This window comes from Eptatretus burgeri, chromosome 12 (genome assembly GCF_056783735.1).
Source record: "Eptatretus burgeri isolate ZD-2024b chromosome 12, Ebu_testis_v1, whole genome shotgun sequence".
NCBI lineage: Eukaryota > Metazoa > Chordata > Myxini > Myxiniformes > Myxinidae > Eptatretus > Eptatretus burgeri.
In genome coordinates, this window is record NC_140972.1 from 88280750 (window position 1) to 88305987 (window position 25238).

The window sequence follows — 25238 nt, forward strand, 5'->3', positions numbered from 1 at the left end:
TAAATCCTTCCTTTTCTCCAATGGCTTGATTTCCAATCATCAATTTGGTTTCAGACAAGGTCACTCTACCCTGGATATGCTGCTTCTGCTCTCCCATCAATGGATGGAGGTCCTCGATGCCAGACAGGAAATCCGAGCCGTATCCCTGGACGTATCACGTGCTTTTGACACAGTCTGCCACCCTGCACTACTCACCAAACTCTCTTCCCATGGTATTCAAGGCCATCTCCACTCGTGGCTCGCAGACTTCCTCTCCTGTCGCAGTCAACGTGTGTCCCTAAATGGAGTCCTTTCATCCCCTCTTCCTGTGCAGGCTGGAGTTCCTCAAGGTAGCGTTCTGGGTCCTGTTCTTTTTCTGGTTTTCATCAATGATCTCTCGGACTCTCTGGAAAATCCTCTATTTCTCTTTGCCGACGACTCCACCCTCTGCTGTACCATCTGTCATCCCTCAGACCGGCAAGCAGCAGCTTCTTCGCTCACTGCAGATCTGGATAAAATCACAAACTGGTCCAACACGTGGAACATGTCTTTCAATCCAGACAAATCTCACACTCTCACTATGTCTCTTCGAAAGGACCGTTTAGAAAACCCCCCCATCCACTTTCTCAACAATCCTCTGGAAGAAGTCTTTTCTTTCAAGCTTCTAGGTCTCACTATCTGCCATGACCTTTCCTGGGAAAGTCACATTTCCAACCTCGCCTCAAAAGCCAGTCGCCGACTGGGAATCCTCCGTCGTGCTAAGTCCTTCCTCGGCCCTCTTGAGCTCCTGACCACTTACAAAGCTTTTGTCCGTAGCCTGATGGAGTACTGCTCTCCCCTCTGGGCTGGTGCTCCTGCCTCCCACCTTTCTCGGCTTCACGCTGTCGAAACCAGGGCATTTAAGATCATCGGCATCTCCCGCAATGAAGCAGAGTCTTTGGGCCTCTCACTCAATCACTGCAGGTTGGTCGGTGGTCTTTCTGTCTTCTACCGACTCCTCTCCAGCCTTGCCCCCCCTGCTCTCTCTGCGATTTGTCCCCACCACATTTCCACAGGGCGCTCAAGGTCCGCCAACAACCCCCTTCTGGTAAAACTACCAAAATCACGAATCACTGCACATCTTCACTCTTTCATTCCTCTTTTTTTTCCCGCCTTTGGAATAAACTTCCTCACTCTATTCTTTCCCATTCTTCCCTCCAGGCTTTCAAAACAGCTGTTCACCACCACCTCTTATCTTCCCCCATCCAAATCCTCGATCTTTTCTACCCCCAATAATCCACCCAAGCCCACTTCCTTCAATTCCCCTGCTTTCCTTCCTGAAAGTCCCTGAAATGTCCATCTTCTCTTCACCATGTTCCCCGTCCCATCCCCATCCCTCTCCCTTCCACAGTTCACCTAATGTGTCTGTTCCCCACTGTTTTGTCCCTTCCACTCCCGCCCCTCGTATCTCATGCCCCCTTGCTGTGAGTTGTGTGTTTGCTCTCATCCGAGCCTCGACCAAGGTATACAAAAAAATAAAAAATAAAAAATTTTTTAAAATATTAAAATGCCAAATTTTAAAAGCCCTGGCCCAGTTGCAATTCCAAATTTCTAGCTAAAGCAACTACAGTAGATGCTGTCCACATTCACTATGCTTGAGCATGCAACAAACTTATCCAAGGGAGATGGTAATGTGTGACTGGCTCACAGAAGGTACACCTTCCTCATCCCAAAATCTGAGGAAACCCAACTACCTCACTAGTATTGACCAATAACATGGCTACCAACAACATAAAACTTCTGATGGAATCCTCATTGAAATGATGTACCACCACCTAACACAACAAGGAAGTCTCGAGGGAGAACAGAAGTGGTGTAAAAGAGGGTGCTGCTGAACAATATACCACCTTCTACTAAACAAGGCCATACTCGAAAACTGTAAAACCAGATGAACAAAATTGTCCACAGCCTGGATAGTAAGGCGATATATCGATATAGCAATTATAACCGGTATTGGAATTCTGAAATCGGTATGAAATTCGTATACCGGAAAAAAATAAAATAAAACAAGCCGGTATGTCACCAACAAATCGAAGAAAGGTGTTTAGAATTCTTAAATACCGTACATGATTTAAAAAGCTTTGATGCACTCAGAGTCAAGGCTATCCCCAGAAAAGTGAGACGTATGCGTCAAGACGTACCAGGAAGTAAGTACAGTAGGTCTTGACTTTTAACCCTCAGCATCCCAGTTCTGTCCAAGCGATCGTGTTTTTGTGTTTGTTTTTAAAGCGATTGCCAATTGGTTATTTTATATGATTCAGGTGTGCTTTATAAATCCTGTGCCGAGCCAGTGATCGGCGATACTGGTATGATCATACCGACATGGTGATTCACGAAAGTCATACTGGTATGAAGCGATACCGGTACCATAGTCATTCCGGTACAGTGAGCTATGATGGTTTCAACCCTTCTTTAAATTAAGTTACTCATCCATTGCCGGTCCCTCACCTTTTAGGTTCCAAACAGTAACTCCTCAGTATTCACGATCCTGCACTTTTTACCTTCCAAACCCCATAATTCCCATGGGAAATTTCCCTCACCTGAATCCACCTGTTTGTTCCTCTATCTCAAACCCCTCGTCGTCCATTAGCTTCCAACCCCCCACTTCACACTATCCCCTTCTAACCCCCACTTCACACCATCCCCTTCTAACCCCCACTTCACACCATCCCCTTCTAACCCCCCTCCTCACCCCTGTTCATTCTACATCTGAAAACATCCCACCACCACCACCACCACGTCACTAATTGCTCTATTAACTCTTCCGGTTCTGGTTTTTGAGGCGACGGTTGGTTCTCTGCCGACTTTCTCAAAGATAAGTTTCATGTCATTGTCGCGTTTTGACTTTATTTTGTTACCTCCGTGTTTACTGTGTGTTTCTAGTTTGCTTTTTTTCAAAATTTGTGTTATTTTGGTGAGTTTTCGTCGGTCTTGTCATATTGGGTTTCCCTGAGGCCTACCCATCTTCCTGTCGATGTGCATGATGGTGTTTATTTGTATTTTCTCCTTATTACCATCAGTTTTTATTTTCACCACTTTTTCCCTCCATCCTCCTTCAATTCCTCCCAACTATACCCTCCGTTTCATCTCTTAATATATAAAAAAATACAACAAAAAACCTTTTCCCTTCTCACCTTAGACCTCACTTAATGACGTTACTTTCTATACCGACTCTTCTTCTTCTTCCTTCACCCCCCTTTTCCTTGCCAATCCCACTCTGATCGTAAAGGTTTTCACCACACACCTTCACAACCTTTTCTTCAAACTTTTCCTTTACTCTTCCCTCCTATTCCCTAATCTTTCCCCCCCAAAAAACTGGTCTCTTACAATGCTTCAATTTCCACTTTTCACCTGGTTATTCTTCTTCAAAATTGTGTTGAATTCGACTTTTCTTTCATCCAGCACCGCGGGAAGGGGGGGGTGCTGAGGGCGCTGCAGCACCCCCTAGCTGCGGGCAGGAGGAGCACAGCACCTGCATGCAAAAAAGTCATTTTTTTATATTAAAACCATATAATAAAGAATTTTGCTTTGGGGAAGAAAATATAAGTTTAAAAAATGTGTTTGTTAGGTTTTAGTGATCACAGACATGGAGATCTTGCAATGGAGTTGGGGTTCACGACGACTCTAACACCATTGCTAAAACACGCATGCGTGAACATCGCAGTGTGGACGGTTCCATGGAGGGGGGGAGAGAGAGACAGACAGACAGACAGACACGAAGGACAACATGGCGCAAAAACGCATTTCAGATTTTCAATAGGCCTACAAAAAATGCTAAAACATCCAGGACCGAGTCAGAACGTGCTGGTGCTGCTGATGCAGCACCTTCATCTTCTTTGCCCACCATCACTGACGACGAACACCAGGCTGTTAGCACGTGCACCACTGCAGACAGTGTAGGAGCTAGCGAGTCAGCGGCTAACACACAGGAGGAACCGCAGCCGCGTATTCCACCTTACGTACTAGGATTTGACGAGCCGTGTCGACCAGACATACGTTTTCCTGGGAGGAAAATTGGAACAGAGACCTTTAAGTGGTGTAACCGGCGCAAAGCAACCACAAAGTTTAGCCAGCACGAGTTGTCTGACATACATTCAGAATCGGTGAGAATGCTTGCATCGCTCAACAACACTCCCATTAATGCTGTACTGTCGGACATTGTTGAGAAAGAGCAAAAAACCACCAGAACAGTCTTGGAACTGTTATTCAGATCGATAAGATTCCTCGGCAGTGAAGGGCTTCCGTTAAGAGGCCATAACAGTCGAGATGGAGTGCTTTGGAAACTTATGATGGAGCGGACATATGCATTGCCAAATGCGCACGAGTGGTTTCAGTGAAGAGACAACTGGATGTCTGACACGATTCAAATCGAAATACTGGAAATATTCGCTCATGCTGTTCAAAGAGAAATCGTGTCCGAAGCGAGAGAGCATTATTTCTATGATCTAACTGCAGATGGCACAACCAATGTAAGTACATCAGAGCAATTTTCTCTGTCTCCAACATGTGGATTCAAAACTCGAGGCAGTGAATGTTTTCCTCGGGTTTTAGAGAGCGCCCGACTCAACTGGAGAAACACTTTTCTCCTGCATTAAAGTTGTTTTTGTGTGCTTGAATTTGCCACTGGAGAAGCGTCTAAACTCTAAAGGGAATTTGCTTCGATGGCACTGCTAATATGTTGGGCCGCATCTCAGGCGTGCAAGCAAAACAAAGAACAGTGTCCAAATGCACTCTACGTGCACTGCAGTAATCATTCACTAGATTAGGTATTACAAGAAGTGGCGAGGGAAGTTCGTCTTGTTGCAGACATGTTAAACTTTGTACGGGCTGTCTCAATGGTGATATGGGAGTCGTCAAAGCATAAGACGCTATTCCAGTCTATGTTTAGTGATGATGAGGTGGTCTGCAACTTTTTGTCATTATGCCCGACTCGATGGGTCGTACGCACAAGGGCCATTTCACGGGTTTGCTCCTCATATACAGCCCTTTTTGGAGACACCGAAGATGCTCGAGCAAGACAAGACAGTCAGGGGAGATAATCGGGCAAAAATATCTGGTCTATACAAACAAGCCACAAAAGCCAGAACATACTTTGGCCTTTTGAGCTGTGAGACTCTTTTTGGACTGTGCGAGACCATAGCCAGAACTCTCCAAAGTGAGAAGGCAAGTGCGGGGGGGGGGGTACTGGAGTGTGTGAGTGCGCTACGAGAGCGCATGCATGCACTGAGAGAAGATGGATTTGTCCATGAAATGACTTCCAAAGTGACCACTTGTGCAGAAAGAAACAATCTTCAAATGCCCCTTCCTCCACAAACAAACAGAACCCCTGCCCATTTAAGGGAAACAGAGGAGACCGAGGCCATCGTGACTGATGTAGGAGAGCAGCAGTGGCGGCGTGAGTTCTATGAGGCCTTGGTTCTTGTGACAACCGAGCTGGATCGCCGATTCGACCAAGAAGGACTGCAAGTTGCTTCCCTGAGAGAGCAAACTGTTATCGATGCCGCAAATGGAGACTACTCAGGGTTGAATGAGATCACTGCTGCACAGCTCCCCCCGCCTCCCCGATCAGATTGACAAATCTCGTCTACATATGCAGCTCACATTGCTGGGTGACCTCTCCAAGACGAAAGGACTCAAGTCAGCTCAAGATGTTGCTGGATTTGTCGCAGCACTGCACCCCCCCCCCCAAACAAAAGAGTTACTGAAACAGTTGGAAAAGTTTATTGAACTTTGCCTGTGTCTACTGTCTCCGCCGCTTATTCTGAGTGGTTGTTCTCAACCCTTCACCACCTCAAAACATGGCTACGTAACAATATGACCCAGAGACGACTGACACACCTGACTATACTGCACGTCCACAGTGACATTCTTGATCGGATGGACATTCAGCCACTGATGAAGAGATTTATTGACAACACTCCAGAACGGAAGTCCACATTCGGAGTCTACAAATAGGTTAGACAAACATTATTATTCATTTTTGCTTTTTGCTGCCGCCTTGCAGAATCTGTGTAATGGTCAATATCACGTTTGTGGTATGTAGCGAGAGGTGTTTGTGTGCGTAACCGATATATAGGGCGTGTCATTTGATTGGCCGTCTAGCTGTTTACATTGTGTCAGAACGTTAGTTCTGGTGTAGCTTTCCCCTTTACCTCTCTACTTTCCAAATACAATAAGTAATTCATTCGACTATAATTTCCAACACATTGTTGGTAAAATACATCTTTGGTGTGTGTGTGTGTGTGTGTGTGTGTGTGTGTGTGTGTGTGTGTGTGTGTGTGTGTGTGTGTGTGTGTGTGTGTGTGTGTGTGTGTGTGTGTGTGTGTGTGCGCGCGCGCGCAAATCGAAGTGGGCGAAAGAGACAGAGATGGAGGGAGAGAGAATCGAGCTAATTTTTTTCCCTAACAAATACTGTAGCCTAGATTTATAGACAGCACCTCAGCACCCCTACTCAAAATACCTTCCTGTGCACCTGCTTTCATCCCATGTCAAAAAATTCCATCTGCTACAATGCTTCCTTTCTTCTCCACTCTTTCAATTATTCTGCACTCCATCCATCTTCCAATATATTTAAACGAATCTCTGACCTACAAATTTTATAAAACCATTTTTGCAATGCTTGTTCGTCTTTAATTAATTATTAATCGTTCTTTTTTTCCAACTTCAGTGCAAATGCATCCCACCTCCTTAAATCGACCTCCTCCTTACTCCTTACCTGTTTCCTGTCAAATGTCTCGCACTATGATTCAGCACACTGCTCAATATCTCTATCACGCTCTCTTTCCTATTATCACATCTCCCACTCTTCCCATTCCCTCAAATCTTGATCCTCCCCCCACCCGCTCCCACCTCTATCATACCACCACCCAGTCTCATCCTTCCCTCTCCCCATCTTCTTCTCCTTCCTCCTCCATGACTGTGCCTGCTCTCATCATCTCCCCTTCCTCTCATCCCCTCCTCTCAATTCAGCCACCTCCTCCCTCTTCAAAGCAAACTTCACTCTCGTTCCCCTCACCCTTCTCAAAAGCTTCCCCCACACATTTCTCCCTCAATTCTCCCCACTCACCATTCTCTCCTCTCACACTTCTCCCCCAAATGTCCCCCTCACCCTTCCCCTTCAAATTTCCCTCCCCACTCCCCCTTCTCAAAACTGTCTCCCTCTCTTCCCACCCGCTCAATATTTGTTCCTCCCCCCACCCTCCCCCATCACCACAATACCTCTACCCAGTCTCATCCTCCCCCACGGCCTTGCCTGGTCTCATTGCCTCCTCTCTCCCTCAACGCTACCCTCTCATCCCTCCCTCGCAAATCAACCACCTCCTCCCTCTTCAAAGAAAACTTCTCTTTCTTCCTCCTCCAAGCTTCCCCCTCACCTTTCTTAAAAGATCCCCCCCAACCTCCTCCCTTTCAAATCTTGCCCCTCACTTCCCCTTCTTAAAGCTTCCCCCCTTCACATGTACAAATCTGCCTTTTTCGGCCAACCTCTCTCTTCCAGCTCATTCCCCCTCCCCCTCCCATCTCCCACTTCCCTTTGCCCCCCCTCTCTTGAGACTCCCCACTGCTACTCATCCCTTCACCACCAAGCCCCTTGTCCTCCCCATCCAGCCCTCTCCCCAAGCACTTCTACAATGTCATCAACTCTCACTACCTCCATCTCTCCTCCCTCACACTACCCTCCCCCTCCCCTCCCCTGTACCCAAAACCACCTCCGCTCCCTCTTTCGAAACAGTTTGGACCTCAAACATCTGGGGCCTTCGCTCTAACCTGACTGATCTTTCCATACAGGTTGCCACAAACAAACCAGATGTAATCTGCTTAACAGAAACTTTTCTCCTTCAACATGTCTCTGACTCCTTAGTTTCTCTCCCTGGTTACTCCCTCCTTTGGTGTGATAGACCTTAGCCTCGTCCTAGTGGGGGAGTTGCTCTCTTTATCAAAAACTCTATTCCTCACTCTCCATGCACTGCCCTCTTTCCTCCACACCCCCAGGAATACCTCAGGCTGCTGCTTCCCCTTCGCTACCACCTCATGTTTATCTATGTGTTGTACTGTCCACCAAACAGTGATGGCTCCATTTACATCTCGCTCGCTGAAAACATGGACCAACTTCTATCCACTCATCCAAACACTCTCCTCCTCATAAGCGGTAACTTAATTTGCCATCATGCCAGTTGGCTGGATATGACTACCTCCCTCACTTGCCATGGTACTTCAGCAAAGAAATTCTGCGACTCATTGGGACTGACTCAATCAATTGATTTTGACCAATTTCCCAGAAAATGTCTGCTGTTCCTCTGCTCCAATCAGTTCATCTGACCATATGCTTGTTAAAGCAGTCATCTCTGGCTGTTATTAATGAACCACCTCAGTGCCGACGAGTCTGGCACTTCACTCATACCGAAGACCCTCATAGGAGGGTCTTCAAGCAGCCATCAAACTTCGAGACTGGGCTCTCATTTCTACTTTCTCCAACATCAACTCATCCTGGGAATTCTTCAAAGAAATTTGCTCTCTCATACACAGATTTATCCCATCTCGTCTACAGTTGTCATACCCTTCCCCTTGCCCATGGTACACTGAAGCTTGTGGCGAGGCAGTTGTCCTGGAGCAACTTGCCTTCGCCTCATGGAAGGCAAATACGACTGAAGGCACTCTCGGTTCCTTCCAGAAAGCTCGGAACAAGTGTGTGTCTACCCTGAGGAGAGGCAGGAAACGACATCTTTCTTATCTCAAGTCTGAACTCTCAAACCTGTCCCCCTCCTCCAAATGCTGGTGGCATCTAGTTAAGTTCGTTTCTGGTGTATGTTCCCCCTCCATCCCCTCCCTTACCTCAAACGGCTGCACGTGAAAAGGCTGTATGCCTAAACTCTGTGTTTACTTCTAAATCTTGTGTCCCAAACCCATCACTTCTGTACCCACCTTACCCAGTCACACCCAGCTGTTCCTGGACTCTGTGTCCTTTTCTCCTGACAAGGTGGAGTTCTTGCTGTCAAACCTCGACTCTGATTCTGCAACTGGTCCAGATGGCATCCGCCCTTGTGTTCTGAAAACCTGCTCTGCTGCTCTTGCTCACCCTCTCTCTGTTCTATTCACCCTCTCATTTTCTCAAGGTCATCTGCCATCTGCATTCTGCATGGAAATCAGCAAATATTACCGCTCTGCATAAAAAAGGTTAAAAAACTGATCCCTACATCTCCTGACCAATCAGCCTGCTTCCAATCATCAGCAAGGTCATGGAATCCATCATTACTTCCAGCATCAAATCCTTCCTCTTCTCCAATGGTTTGATTTCCATCCATCAATTTGAATTTAGCCCAGGTCACTCAACCTTTGAGATGCCACTTCGGCTTCCCAACAATGGATAGAGGTCCTAAATGCCAATCATGAGATCAGAGCCATCTCCGTTGACATATGGTTTGGCATCCTGCACTGCTCACCAAACTCTCTTGTAATTGTATCCAATGCAGGCTCCACTCATGGCTCATGGACTTCCTCTCCTGTTGGAATCAACGTGTGGATCTTTATGGAATTCTCTCATCCCCTCTTCCCATCCAGGCTGGAGTTCCTCAAGGCATTGTTCTGGGCCCTGTGTATTTTCTGGTTTCCAACAACGATCTCTCGGATTCCCTGGAAAATTATCTTTATATCTTTGATGACTCCACCCTCTGCCATACCATCGCTCATCTTTCTTATTGGCAGGCAGCAGCCTCTTCACTCTCTGCAGACCTGGATAAAATCACAAGCTGGTCAAACACTTGGATTATGTCTTTCAATACTGCAAATCTCACACTCACCATGTCTCTCGAAAAGGACCGTCTGGACCCCCCACCCCCCATTTAATTTCTCAACATTTCTCTTGAAGAAGTCCTTTCATTCAAGCTTTTGGGTCTCACTTTCTGCCAAGATCTTTCCTGGGAAAGCCACATCTCCAAGCTGGCCTCCAAAGCTAGTTGCTGACTGGGCATCCAACGTCTTGCAAAGTCCTTCCTTGGCACACCTGAGCTCCTGGCCACGTACAAAGCTTTCATCCACAGTCTGATGGAGTACTGCTTCCCCCTCCAGGGTGGTGCTCCTTCATCACACCTAGCTCAACTTCATGCTGTGGAAAACAAGGCTTTTAGAATCATTGGTACCTCTCATGATGAAGCCAAGTCTTTGGGTCTCTGACTGTCTCACCAGAGGCAGGTCACTAGTCTTTCTGTCTTCTACTTTCTCCTCTCCAGCCTTGATTTCCCCCCCCCCCACCCCCGCTGCTCTGTCTGTGCTCTGTCCCTTCTATATTTCCTCAGGGTGCTTGAGGTCTGCCAAAATCGAGAATCATTGCTCACCTTCACTCTTTCATTCCCCTTTTTTCCCACCTCTGGAACAAACTCCCACACTCTCTTCAATCCCACTCCTCCCTCCAGATCTTCAAAACAGCTGTTCACCACCATCTCTTATCTTCCCCCATCCAAAATCTTGATCTTTTCTATCTCTGTTAATTCACCCCAAACCCACCTCCTTCAAATTCCCTGTTTTCCTTCCTGAAAGTCCCTGTAGTACCATCTTGTTTTCCCCATGTACCTTGCCCCATCCCTCTCCCTTTCACAGATCTCCGATTGTCTTTGTTCCCCACTATTTTGTGCTTCCTTCTCCCGCCCCTCTTGTCTCCGGCCTTGTTATATGTTTCTGTGTATTAGCTCTTACACGAGCTGAGGGGATGTGGGTCAGGCAGCAGAGAAAAGAAATGAATATTGGGGATGGTAAGTCAGAAGCAGAGGTGTGGAGGAAGATTCATGTGGGTGTGAAAGCATGCATGAAGGGAGGGTGGAGGGTTTTTTGGCAGACAGATGGATATCACGGAAAATTGAAAGGGAAGGTTCTAATGTCATGTGTAACACCAGCCTACCTTTACAGTCTGGAGATGGTGGCACTGACAGAGAAGCAACAACAGAGGCTACAGTTGTGCAAGAACAACTTTGTTGGGAGAATTGTGGCAGTGAAGAGGGTGGATAGAAGGAGGATGGATGAACTGAGGGAGGAGATTGGTGTGCGTATGAGTTTGACGGGGAGATTGGTGAAATGCTGGCTGAGATGTGCTAGATACTTGGTGCAGATGGGTTGAAGTGAAAATGGCAAAGAGAGCAGATACGTTGAATTAGCAAGGTAGGAGGAAGAGGTAGACCACCGTTGAGATGGGTGGATTGTGTTGGGAGGGAGATCGGTAAAAAAAAGTGGGGGGGGGGGGTTGAAGAGTGGAGAGAATTGGCTGAGGACAGAGGAAAGTGGAGGAGTATTGTGGTCAAGGCAGGGCAGAAGCGTGGTGCCATTGGACCCCTTGTAGAGGGAAGAGGAAGAGGATGTGGAAGAGAAGAAGAAGAATCACAATCCTCACAAAACTCATGGAAACATGAAACAAAAGCAATACTTGTAAACAAAGAAGTAATGCTCACATATGACTTGATGATCCCCTTGAGCTTGAACAGAGTAAACAGCATTGCATATAGACAGTGAGTATAGACAGTGCTTGGGTACAAAAAAGAAAAAATAGCATTGCTAATTGAGATTTCAGTGATTTTGGCCTAAACCACAGAATTTAAGAAAATTACCAAATACCAGGTTCTCAAAAATGAAGTGTAAAGAGCCTGGAAGCTGAAGACCGCCAAAATTGGAGCAGTGATTATTGGAGCAATGCGAATGATGAAGAAGTACCTCATAGAGATCTTTAAAAAATTACTACAACCGAACTCCAGTGGGAAGCCGTTTGGGGGCTTTGTAACGATCTTGAAAAGAGTGCTCATAACGAAACTTTGAAAGTAAGAAATCTTCGCAACTTGGTCCATGAAATGGAGGTGGATAGTTCAAGCCCTTGGAGTACTCCATTCCACCTTCTGAAAACTGCATATGGAGCTAAACATATACACACACACACACACACACACACACACACACACACACACACACACACACACACACACACACACACACACACACACACACACACACGGCAAGCCATAACAGCAAATGCAATGCTGCACAATCTGTTAGCAACAAGTTTTGTCTGCCACACAAATGCATTGGTTCTGCACTGCCAATCACCAGTTGGGAGGTGAGGTTACAGTCAGGAAGGGTAAATTTAATAAACAGCAACACTGACCCTAAATGCTTTGTGACGCTGATATGATGCCAACACATCACCTCCAAACGAGGATGGTGTCTGTTTGGCACTCAGGTCTTGAGATTTATGGTCAAAAATAAATGAGAGCAGAGCCGCCGATCTTGATTTCACTCTTATTTTGGGCTCGTCAGGACGACATATACCTGAATCCTTTATTTGTGACCATGCGCAGCTTGTTAGATGAAAATGAAACCCCCTAACTTGATGAGGTCGAAAAGCACAGGTCAAGTCATGTGATTTCACCAAGTTTGAATGTAAAATGCATATTTATGCTCCGCCCATGTGTGTCGTCATCTCCACTGCAAGCGATCGAGAGCAGTGCTGCCCTGTCTGGTGGAAGGTGTGGTTATATGTGGAAAAGGCACGGTTTTTACCGTCACACTTGGAGTGTTTGAAAATATAGCAAAAGTGATTTAAACCTCTGCAATTGTTGGTTAAACTGCCTGGAGCAATTCTTATTCAAGAATTGGGACACGTAGGCAGTTCCAGGATATGTCCCAAAACAGCAAATGTTGCACGACCTGTTAGCAACAAGTGCCGTCTGCCACACAAACGCATCGTCTCTGCCCTACCAATCACCAGCTAGGGTGTGACATTGCAGTCGGAAGGGTGAATATGAACAAAAAGAGCAACTCTGACCCTGACCAATGGACATATGTATTTTCAGCATGCAACAGGAAACCTTCATTTATTTTGGCATAATTATACAACACTCCATTCCAAGTTGTTTTTTTTTTTTTTTTTATCCCAAACCTCTGTATCGTTGTTTGCCTATACTCCCGAATCTAATATATGAGCTTTAACAATTTGTGAGAGGATGACAGATTTTCTGACTGCTTGTATCATCAGCTGTGCTCTGTTTTTAAATGAGCTTTCAACCCTTTCAGCCCATAACCTCTCCAAATGTGGTCCACAACCTCGACCCCGAGTCCACATCAGTTCATGCATTTTGCAGCCACACACGATATTAACATCGATTCACGAATGTTGTTGCTTTTAACTATCAAACTGAAACGTATACATGTTAGTGGAATTAAGTGTGCAAAGAGAGGTTTGAGACATTTCAGATGATTGTTGTTGTATTTTAAAATTGTTTTTTTAATTTTCGTAGCATGCACTGACCAAATCGACTTTGGAAGGCCATCACGTTTCTGAAGTTTAATGTATTTCTAGTGTGATACTGAAGCGGAAGCCAGCAATGTGAGTTTGTGCTGTATCTAACAGATCCAGCCATGGAAAATCAGGATTTATCAAAGAACATCAAAACTGCACAAGAACCTCAGCGTATACTCAAACGTGCACACAGTTTGGTGGTCAGCCACAGGCAGGTGCGATCGAGTTAATGCATTTATGTTTCAAATTGCGCTCCATCATTTTGAAGAATGTCATTTGTCGAAGTTTAAGTAAAATGTGGATCTTTTTCAAAAGTGTTGCTCTTCTTTTTCTTTTTGCTATTTTTTGAAAATATTTACTGTGTGGCATTCCTCTTTAGTTATGATAGCACAGTTTGCTGTTCTTCGGGGTGGATATATGCTTCGTGTCCAAAATTATTGTATTCACTTTTTAATGTTAACTATCCCATAGTACCTTATGAAAAAGACCACAGGTCGTTCTGTGCTGGTACCCTGACAATAGGCTACTTCTAGTTAAAATCCCACTCAGATGTTGAATTGATACCAGGTGTGGTTGACTCTGCCCTTCCGAGGTCAGCAAAATGAGTGCCAGCTTGCTGGTATCCTGTGTCGGAGTGGCAACCCGTCCAGGATTGTGCCCAAAAGCCAAGGAGACTGCTTAGGCAGCACCAACGCACTGCACAGTATGGTCCCAATGGATGAGGCACAGAGTGAAGAGTGACCAAGAGATGCACGAATGCGAGATTGATGGATAGGTGGTTTGAAAGTTCGGTGATTCGTTCATTATAAGTATGCTATCTTTTATTCAGATGTGTAAGCGACGAAGACGTGCAGGCTCAGATTGCAAGATACTGCCACCCATCCATTTTCTTCTTGGAGGGAACATCAATGACCCACTCAACCTAAATGGACTCCTGGAGCAAACTGGGGATGTACCTGGGGAAGAGAGACAACTTCCATTTTTTGTTAATTGCAAGAATTTGCGGTGAGGAATTGTCATCTGGTTGATTGTATTGCTTTCTCTTGCCACTTTATTGTATAATTTTACTTTGTGCTCTTTTCGCTTCGAAATGAAGACTGCCAGGTTAATTTTTCTTTTTTGGGGTGGACACTTTTAAATTAAGAATCTCCTTGACTTCAAAGTTGCCTGGTGTTGGCTTTATGGTTAGGGTGGCAGGCTTGGGATCCTAGTGTCCTGAGTTCAAATCCCGCTTGGCTGTTGAATTAACACCAGGTGGGATTGACTCAACCTGTCATCCTTCCGAGGTCGGCGAAATGAGTACCGGTGTGCTGGGTTAATAACCATTCAGGGTAACCTGCGTTGGAGTGGCGACCCATCCAGGACTGTACTCCCAGGCAAGGAAACCGCCTCAGCAGCCCTGTGTGCCTTTGCGGCACAAAACGAGTGGATTATTATTATTATAATGACTTCAAAGTATGTTGTGTAAGTTAACCAAACCTACGAATTAAAAAATTTTGGTATTGCTTACCAAGGCAATTATTCGAACAAATTTTTCTATAAAAACGGAGGGTCATTCCCAAACCTTCATTTGACTCGCCATCGTGGATTAAGGATGGTAACGTGCTTGCCTTTTCGGAACTGCACACTTGCATATCCTACCTGCCTCTGCCTATATCTCTATATCTCTATATCTCTATATCTCTATATCTCTATATCTCTATATCTCTATATCTCTATATCTATATATCTCTATCTATATATCTCTATCTATATATCTCTATCTATATATCTCTCTATCTCCCATCTCCCATCTCCCATCTCCCATCTCCCATCTCCCATCTCTTTTCCCTCTCTCTTTTCCCTTACACACACACACACACACACACACACACACACACACACACACACACACACACACACACACACACACACACACACACACACACACACACACACACACACACTCCAAATTAAGGTTGTGGACCCACCGTTCTAAAAAATTCAAGGGGTTGAAGGGTCAAAACCTCTATGATGGATGGTGCCCAGCTGATGATCAATATGCTCATTGAATCAGGCATCCAATAAGATGAGGGAATTCTTCAGATAACTGGCTCTCTCATTTTATTCCTGTTGAGTGCAATGCAAGCATGAGGGGCTGCATCTCAAATAATGCATCTCTTTTGATGTGGATGTAAAGTAGGGTGTCCTTTAAGAATGTAGGTTGCGGATGTTGAATATCTCAGCTCTACAGCCAGTGATTTTCTGTTAAAAAGGAGCTGCCTTTTCCATTTCCAAAAAATACTAAATTCCGTTTTGTGGTATCAATTGAAAAAGAAACATTTATTTGGACCCTTGCATTGGAAAAAAATACAACTTTCCTCAAGTCTCCACACCTAAAATCCAACACGGCACCCCTGGGTGGTGTATTTTGCCATCAGGGTGACATAGAAATGCAGTGAGTAACTGGATCGGCACTCCGTAGAGCGCATACCACTGCCAGGCTGAACAATTTACATTTTGGATCGCACTGATAAGTGGATCCGGACCTGAACCAAAATCAAATTAGCTTGTTCTTGTCACCCAACCGACTGATCCACCTAGTTTTGTCATAACTGGTCCACAACTTTTTGAAATATTCTGCTATATATCAGTTTTAGCCCTATCGCTCAATGGAGAAGAATCACTTTGAAAATTCTAGGATTCAGATCCGGTTTCGGATCTTCACCAAAATCTAATCATTTCATCCTTGTCGCACCCCCAAACTGTGCACCAAATTTTGTTCGAATTTGTCCATAACTTTTTGAGATTTCCTGTTCATAGACAGGCAGGAGCTGAAGACATAACCTCTGCCCACCTTTGGTTGTGGAGATAATGAAATGAGAATAAAACTTTAAACTGCAGGTGAGAGAAATGTGGGAAAATTGATCCATGGGACGGGGATATATATATATATATATATATATATATATATATATATATATATATATATATATATATATATATATATAATTTTTTATTATTAGTATTTTTTTTTTAAAGAAGAAGGTACTTCCAACCAAAAGTTTAAAAAAATAAATAAAACTAGATCGACTCGGCTAATTTGAACAAAAAAGCGAGAGCAGACCTGGTCTCCGGCAATGCTTCGCCAGCTTCATCAGGCACAAACCCATTCGGGGTAACCTGCGTATTGAAGCGCCGCCTTCTTTAAAAATGTCATCCCAACCGCCCCAATCATATTTATATATATATATATATATATATATATATATATATATATATATATATATATATATATATATGTATACATTGTTGCGACCGGGGTCTAGGTGAAAAGATCACGGGGGGAGGGGGGGGAGAAGCTATCTCGGGTTCCCACCAGACTGGAATCGCAGGCCGTCGTACACGGATAACTCCATGACGAGGCGGGTCGTTAACCGACCGTGAATGCCAATAAGTCAACCATGTGACTGAGGGTCCTCCGTCTCAGGTGTAACTGGTTACCTACAAATAATTACGTGACCTAATTACCGGGGGACACGCCTTCGGTACGCCTTGTTCAAACCGGGTCACCTTACCAGATCAGATGCAGCCGAGCGACACTGCCAAGGAATGTACTGGCTAAAAGAACTGATCGTTGGGAATAAAGTCCTGGCTAGGCTTGGATACGGACCATGTTGGATCAATGAAAGAAAAGACAAAAACGAGCTGGGAACATTTCGACATAAGCATTTATTGACAGGCAGGCGAGCAAAAGCATGTGGCACAGGGAATGTAGTTTATTGTTGTATGTAAACCAGGGATAGAAGGAAATGTGTGGTGCGACAATAAAACAAGCAACTTACAGAGCAGACTTGTACTGATATATCTTCTACAATCTTAACTTTTAGCAAGGACAGGCGCCATGACACACATGCACACGCACACATACACATATCCCGATGAAGAGGAGTTGATGAGAAATAAAGGAGAGGAGATGAGGCTAACGGTCTCTCAATACCTTTCACGATTGCCTGACCGCGCCACCAATACGTTTTGGGGGGTACCTCCACTGGGTGATACCTCCCTGACAGCTGGCGCATCGATCCAGAGAATGGGCGTGGCCCAATAGGCGTGAAGGAAGGACTTTGGGCAGAGTCCAGAGTAATGGGCGGATGGGTGGAGTCGGCGGTGAAGAAGGTGGTGTCGGGAGGCGGAGTCGGAGCTGATTGGTAAAGAAGGGCGGAGCCAGCAGGCGAATGGGCGGACTGTCGATCCCAAGCCAGACAGAAGGAGCTGACCAGAATGAAGACAAACGACAGGAACTGGCACTCGAACTGGAACTGAAATCCACAAGCAGATGGGAACACAGCGCAGGAAAGATGACCACTAGCGCAGGACGAGCCAACAGGAACGGTGAGTAGGAACGGCACTCAAGCGGCTCCGCGACCCGTCCTTTTATAGACCCCGTGGTGCGGGGTGGCGCGACGACCCGAAGCGATGTATTGTCACCCAAATTGGGCGCTCTGGTTGCACGCCGGCCAGCACATGGGCCGGCCGCCATGACCGGAAGTGGCTCCAAGCTGCGGAATCGTCTCTCTCCGAGCACCGTGACACGAATCGCCCTGCACCTAACTCCAGTGCCGTCCACGGTGACCGGCGGTCAGCACCGGTCAATACGCTGCCTGTCTAAGCCATGCAGCCTGAGCCGTACAGCACGCCTCTGACTGGCTGCAGCCTCACCGGGCGGAGAGGAGAGAAGACGTGAGCCATTCACGGGAGACACAAATGGCCGCGGTAACACAATGTGCGCAGACCCGAACACAATGTGTGCCATTCGTGCCCTGCTCTGTGTGTGATAATAAATTATCCCGGGACTGCATGTCGTCCATAAGCCAGTAGGGTTGGTCGTTACCATCTTGGGGGAATAATTCTCATTGTGATTTTTGGCAAGGTATACAACCCTAGAGGTAGAAAACATTTGAAAGCATTGCATCGATGGTAGCTTTTTGTGTGTTATCACCCTGTTTATATGCCTACTTTTAAATAAGCTCGAGTGCAAAATGACTAGTACAAGGTAAGACATCCTACTTCAACTTAACAACATTTTTTTTTTTTTATCAGTCAAACATTAACATTTAAATTTTCTCACCTTTTGCTTGGATCATTTGCTTCTCAACAAAAAGTGCTAAATATGCCTAGGTTGAAAGTTATGTCATTGGTGACATTTATATATCAGTGTATTTCCTGTGTGATAAATCATACCGCCTTTAGAAAAGTATTGGTCTATCATTTACTGTGGAAAGTAAATAAAAGTTCTGGAACAATATAATTACATGGGTGTTGAGCAAATTAATTAAGAAATTCCAAAATCTAAATTTCTTTTTTGTATGTTGTATATTAAGATCAGTATAGCAGACAATGTTACTCCCCCCCCCCCCCAAATGAAAAAATACCTAATTTGGACGGATTTATGTAGTTTGGTCAATGTCATGATATTTTCCCTGTTGTTATTGAAGGATATTTTCCAAGAATCAAACAAAGGTAAATGATATCATGTTCATGAACAAGATTAATATTTTTTCCCTGTAATTTCACAAAAAAATACAGAATTTCAGGGATTTCGATACTCAATAATGCACATATGAAGGTATCAAACACCCGTATTACACAATATAAACCAATAAGACAGGAGCAAGATGGTTAATCATGTGCAATCTGATGAATGAGTCAAAGGTGAAAATGAAACACAATCTTCTGTTGTGGGGCATAAAATTACAGAATAGAAACACAAATGTGGTGTTCCACACCAACAAGGCCATTACTTAGGCCCAATGTGTTGCTGATAAACATATTGTCTTATGAACCAAAGACGGGTCCTTTATAGTTTGTCAGCCATCTCTGATCATATGCACTGATTGAAAGTGATATAAAATGTTCAAGATGAACTTAAAAATCATTATCATTATCCATTTCTTCAATATCCTCATCTAAACTTTCCCCATCGTCTGACTCAAAGATGGATGCCTGGTTCTCAGTCTGGCAGTCTGCCAGTGCATGCACATATCGGTGCAATTCAGTCCGTTTGACAAACACACACATTTTGGTCGTGAACACTTCCTTTTACAATTGCAGGCCAATAAATCAAGGACCGCCTCAGGACCGCGTTTTACCTACGGATCCCTGAGTGCGACATTTGGAATACATGTCCCAAAAATAAATATCCTAGTGCGTTGCGTAACTAAACTAGCAGACTCACTCGGACAACTTAACTACATTGCCGGCGTGAAACAAACAACAGGTAGGCGAAAATTATGTACAGTCCTAATATTTACACTACCATGGCTCAGGACCTGCGACTTGAGGAGAGAAAACATGGCAAGTTAACATTTGTGGGTGAGTGCGCAGCAGGTACTGATGGTCAGACATCTTTAGGGCCTTCAAAGGTCCCTTGTTTGTTGTTGAATTCTTCTTTTTTTCTTTTTTTTCCGTCTGCTGGAGGCAACTCACCCGAACACGGCAGGCCATACGCTGTCTCACAGGCCATTTGAACAGGCCATTATGCAACAAGATCTCCAGGCTGCTCAGTGCAGTCCCCGGTCCATTTGAACTGGCCTTCATGCAACAACAAGGTATCCAGGATGCTCAAATGCAGTCCCCGGTAATGCGGCTGCCTGCAGGGCAGTCCTTGCAAAACACTTTCAGCGGTGGTCCTGGAGCACATGGTGAGAGTGAATGACAATGCAAACAAAGGCATCGGCAGGTATGGAGGCAAGGCAAAGACAGGCAAAGCATGGTATGGCAAACGCAGACCAGGCAAGATGCAGTACAAGAGGAGGTCGGCACACGAAGCTGGCCGGCCTCGGTCTGGTCTCATGAGGTTGTGGAGGGAGTGCGGTGGCGTCGGCCGGTCTGAAAACTGGCTCGGACCTACCCTACGTTCTCCCCCTGACTTATCGCCTATGCCTGTCTTTGTCCATACCCACCACCATTAGCTTGCAACAAAGCAACAACGAAATTTAATTTTTTTTTTAAATAATTACATGTGTCCCTAGCCCCCTTTATCGTCTTTGTTTGGCTAACCTGTCCTGACCGTCTATCCCCAATCCCTAAGATCCCTGTTTGAGAGGATTGAGGAAGAGACAAGTGAATCTGTCTCGAGGACCAATGCAGCCTCAGAATAACTCCGTCAGATTTCAGCAATTTCCCAAGGTGAGTCCAGCGGCCTACGAACAGCGAAGGGATGGATGGTGCGAAGGGGTACACGTTTCCTATCTATCCTAGCATTTATTAAACGTTAATCTATCTCCGGGGCTTTTCAACACGCCTGTCTCTTTGAACTATCGTTTCGAGAAACCATGATTCCCGTCCCCTGTGTTGGTGTTCGTTATTAATTTGGGCCCGGCCCACAAATTTTCTCTCGTGCTCTTGCACAATTTCGCGGCTGGGCAGCGTGGCTCCATTGGCAGAGATACCCATCTGCCGAACTCGAACTATGGCACCCCCGGGTCGCTGAGGCTGTCTCCGAGTCTACCTACTCCGTATGAACATGGGGAATGCACTTCCTGATATTGCCCCCGTCGATGCCCACGTGGCATTTTGGTCCTCCGGGTCCCGTTCCGTGGGCTGCCCATGCCCATTACACTAACTCGGTCCCTTGGACCTATGGCCTACTCTGACCGACTAAGTGCGCGCATTCCCACAACCATGCTCAACATTTCAACCATTTCAACAACCATTTCAATAGACTCCTTCACCCTTCAAGAGGTTTTGTGCCTTCGTTCACATCAACAACAAACTGACATCCGTTATGGTTAATTTAACTAACCCACTAACTAACATTACACTAACACCAGGTTTCCTTGGGTGGGATTCACTCCTCCCCCTTGTGTATCTACCCTCAGGAGAGCCAGAAAACAACATCTTTCTCATCTCAAGTCTGAACTCTCAAACCTCTCTCCCTCCTCAAAATCCTGGTGGCGTTTAATCAAATCTGTTTCTGGTGTATGTTCCCCCATCATCCCCTCCCTTACCTCAAATGGCCGCACTGCTGATTCCACACGTGATAAAGCTGAATGTCTAAACTCGGCGTTTGCAGCTAAATCTTGTGTCCTAAACCCATCACTATCTCTACTCACTCCAGTGAGTCCAGACGGCATCAGCCCACGTGTCCTCAAAGCCTGCTCTTCTGCTCTTGCTCACCCTCTCTCTGTTCTATTCACCCTCTCATTTGCCCAAGGTCATCTGCCATCTGCTTGGAAATCTGCTAACATCACTGCCCTGCATAAAAAGGTGCAAAAACAGATCCCTGTAACTACAGACCAATCAGCCTTCTCCCAATCATCAGCAAGGTTATGGAATCCATCATCGCTTCAGACATGAAATCCTTCCTCTTCTCCAATGGCTTGATTTCCAATCATCAATTTGGTTTCAGACAAGGTCACTCTACCCTGGATATGCTGCTTCTGCTCTCCCATCAATGGATGGAGGTCCTCAATGCCAGACAGGAAATCCGAGCCGTATCCCTGGACATATCACGTGCTTTTGACACAGTCTGGTACCCTGCACTACTCACCAAACTCTCTTCCCATGGTATTCAAGGCCATCTCCACTCATGGCTCGCAGACTTCCTCTCCTGTCGCAGTCAACGTGTGGCCCTAAATGGAGTTCTTTCATCCCCTCTTCCTGTGCAGGCTGGAGTTCCTCAAGGTAGCGTTCTGGGCCCTGTTCTTTATTGGTTTTCATCAATGATCTCTTCGGACTCTCTGAAAAATCCTCTATTTCTCTTTGCCGACGACTCCACCCTCTGCCGTACCATCTGTCATCCCTCAGACCGGCAAGCAGCAGCTTCTTCGCTCACTGCAGATCTGGATAAAATCACAAACTGGTCCAACACGTGGAACATGTCTTTCAATCCAGACAAATCTCACACTCTCACTATGTCTCTTCGAAAGGACCGTTTAGTAAACCCCCCCCATCCACTTTCTCAACAATCCTCTGGAAGAAGTCTTTTCTTCCAAGCTTCTGGGTCTCACTATCTGCCATGACCTTTCCTGGGAAAGTCACATTTCCAACCTCGCCTCAAAAGCCAGTCGCCGTCTGGGAATTCTCCGTCGTGCAAAGTCCTTGCTCGGCCCTCTTGAGCTCCTGACCACTTACAAAGCTTTTGTCCGTAGCCTGATGGAGTACTGCTCTCCCCTCTGGGCTGGTGCTCCTGCCTCCCACCTTTCTCGGCTTCACCCTGTCGAAACCAGGGCATTTAAGATCATCGGCATCTCCCACAATGAAGCTGAGTCTTTGGGCCTCTCACTCAATCACCGCAGGTTGGTCGGTGGTCTTTCTGTCTTCTACCGACTCCTCTCCAGCCTTGCCCCCCCCTGCTCTCTCTCTGCGATTTGTCCCCACCACATTTCCACAGGGCGCTCAAGGTCCGCCAACAACCCCCATCTGGTAAAACTACCAAAATCACGAATCACTGCTCATCTTCACTCTTTCATTCCTCTTTTTTCCCACCTTTGGAATAAACTTCCTCACTCTATTCTTTCCCATTCTTCCCTCCAGGCTTTCAAAACATCTGTTCACCACCACCTATCTTCCCCCATCCAAATCCTCGATCTTTTCTACCCCCGATAATCCACCCAAGCCCACTTCCTTCAATTCCCCTGCTTTCCTTCCTGAAAGTCCCTGTAATGTCCATCTTCTCTTCGCCATGTTCCCCGTCCCATCCCCATCCCTCTCCCTTCCACAGTTCACCTAATGTGTCTGTTCCCCACTGTTTTGTCCCTTCCACTCCCGCCCCTCTTGTCTCATGCCTCCTTGCTGTGAGTTGTGTGTTTGCTCTCATACGAGCCTCGACCAAGGTATACAAAAAAATTTTAAAAACCATGCATTCCACATTCACTCCACTCACCCTCGTTCATAGACCCTCTGACCCACATTAATTCATTATGTTCCTTTCTTCTTGGTTTTATTTTTATTTTTTATTTCTCACATCACACTGACGCTAACTACGTTTCCCTAACTCGCTCGTGCCCCTCGTCATCCCTTCTACTAATGCACGTTCCATTTAATTATATTACTAAGCTACGTCCCCACTACACGTTCCATGTCTGTCCACGTCTCCCATTCCATTTCTAAATTCTAAACTAAAATTTTCCACCAACTCATATTACCAGGCCCCATGGAGGACTACTCATAATGCCCCATGAGGCCGGTCTATCTAACGCTAAACACATCCACTAACTAGTGCTCCTCTGCCCAAGGCACCAGGATGTTCGCTACATCCCGGCGGGCATCGCGTACTCAGAGCAAGGCCCTCCGAACTTTGCTTCGCCAGGGCGGCGGTTTTCGACACGCACGTCCCCTAACAGCTTGGCGATAAATGAAAGAGTAACGTCGCCCCGTCGATTGCAACAACCGCTCGCTTTTGCGGTGTTCCCCATGCAAACCGTGCGCTACTTACCCGGCCTTCGTGCCGCGCGGTCCCTTCCGATGACGTCATTCGCACACGGACCCTGCGAAGCTTGCCGTGACGTCCCCGAAACTTGCTCCGCGCGTCACGTCGGCCTCCGTGCACGTGGCCCCATGTGACCACGTGCTTTCCGAATTTGAATAACCAAATTTGCCCCCATTTTAGCCATCGACGCTGGTATCTTGTACCAGGTGCTGAGCGTTTTAAGGCCGACTCCCAATCACGCAAACATGCGCGCCTGGGCCGTTCGCAACACACGGAACGGACCTCGCACGCAGCGTCCCGCGGAGCCGGCACGGTTTCCAAAATAGTTCCGTCTGTTACACGACCCATGTCTCCCGTCTGGATCGGTCCGTGTCCCATACCGTCTTGTGCACTCAACCATGCCATATCATTTGCACCACTCGCATGTTCTAACACACACTCTGGGACATTCACATCGGGGGCTCATGTTAGCCCAAAAGATTCTGGGGTTTCTATACCCCCCAAGCTCGGCATGTGCTTATTCGCACCATGCACCCGCTCAACCTCGCACGGCCTCACCGGACTCACCTCGTCACGGCCTGCCTCGAGGGAGCATACCGTCTCCCCTCGTTCCTGTGGGAGGTTAATCTGACCCTCGCATTGGGTCTCGACACATTCCACCCACTTAACCTCAATGTCCCTCACCAGTTCTACGTGTGTGTGTTCCTCTTTAATTTCGTGTAACTCGTCCATTACCTCCTCTAATTTCTGCGTCTCTTTTACCTGATCTATCTCCCTTCGTCTCTCTGTTATTTCCGTCATCCCTTTTAATTCCCGTGTTTCTTTTACCTCGACCTCGCCCGTTTCCACCGCGGTCCGAACAACCGTTACACTCCCCCCTGACTCTGTCGTTTCCCCACGTGTAGGTGCCATTTTCCAGTCCATGGCCTGCATTTCAACCTTTACCTTTGTCAGCTCCACCCTTATTTCTTCCTGGCCCACCTTCATTTGTGTTTGTAAGGTCATTCCCATGTCTTGCATGTTCCCATTCATTTCGTTCTTCATGTTTTGCAGATTCGCATTCGTTCTTTGCATTGTTTGCGTTTTCGCATCCATTCCGCTTCCCAAGTTTTGCATACTCTCATGTATTCGTGTTAACCTCTCCATTATCTCCATAAACTGCTGCGCTGTCAGTTGCTAGGCAAGATCTCCCTGAACGGTGTTGTCCTGAGCCACGGATTCCTTTAACCTTATCTCAGAACCCACCTGCACCAGCTCGTCTTGGTCCGCCATGGTCCGTGCTGGGAATTAAACAAAATTTAACTGCTCTTAATTTGGAGGGAAGGGGGAGGTTGTCAAGCACACCTCTGGTCCGAGTCCTGTAAAATATTTTTTTTTTAATGGAGGTGGAGTGGTTCGAGTCCCGCTCCTGAACACCAATTTGTTGTGTTTGGTGTCCCGTAAATTTCGTTGTGGAGGCGGAGTGGTCCGTATCTGCACTCCTGACACCAATTTGTTGTGGGCTGGGGATCGGTGGCGAGAACGACCGCTAGGTGG

The 25238-nt window shown here is 46.2% G+C and overlaps 1 protein-coding gene across 9 annotated transcripts in view; it reads left to right on the forward strand.

Moving 5' to 3' along the window:
* Positions 1-25238, forward strand: part of LOC147016078 (7SK snRNA methylphosphate capping enzyme-like) — an 83427-nt gene that overhangs the window by 13985 nt on the left and 44204 nt on the right. For all 9 annotated transcript variants that reach the window (XM_085848773.1, XM_085848768.1, XM_085848767.1 and 6 more), the window contains 2 exons: positions 13400-13503; positions 14118-14293. In XM_085848773.1, coding sequence (XP_085704899.1) covers positions 13400-13503; positions 14118-14293 — 280 coding nt within the window. The remainder of the gene's footprint in view (positions 1-13399; positions 13504-14117; positions 14294-25238) is intronic.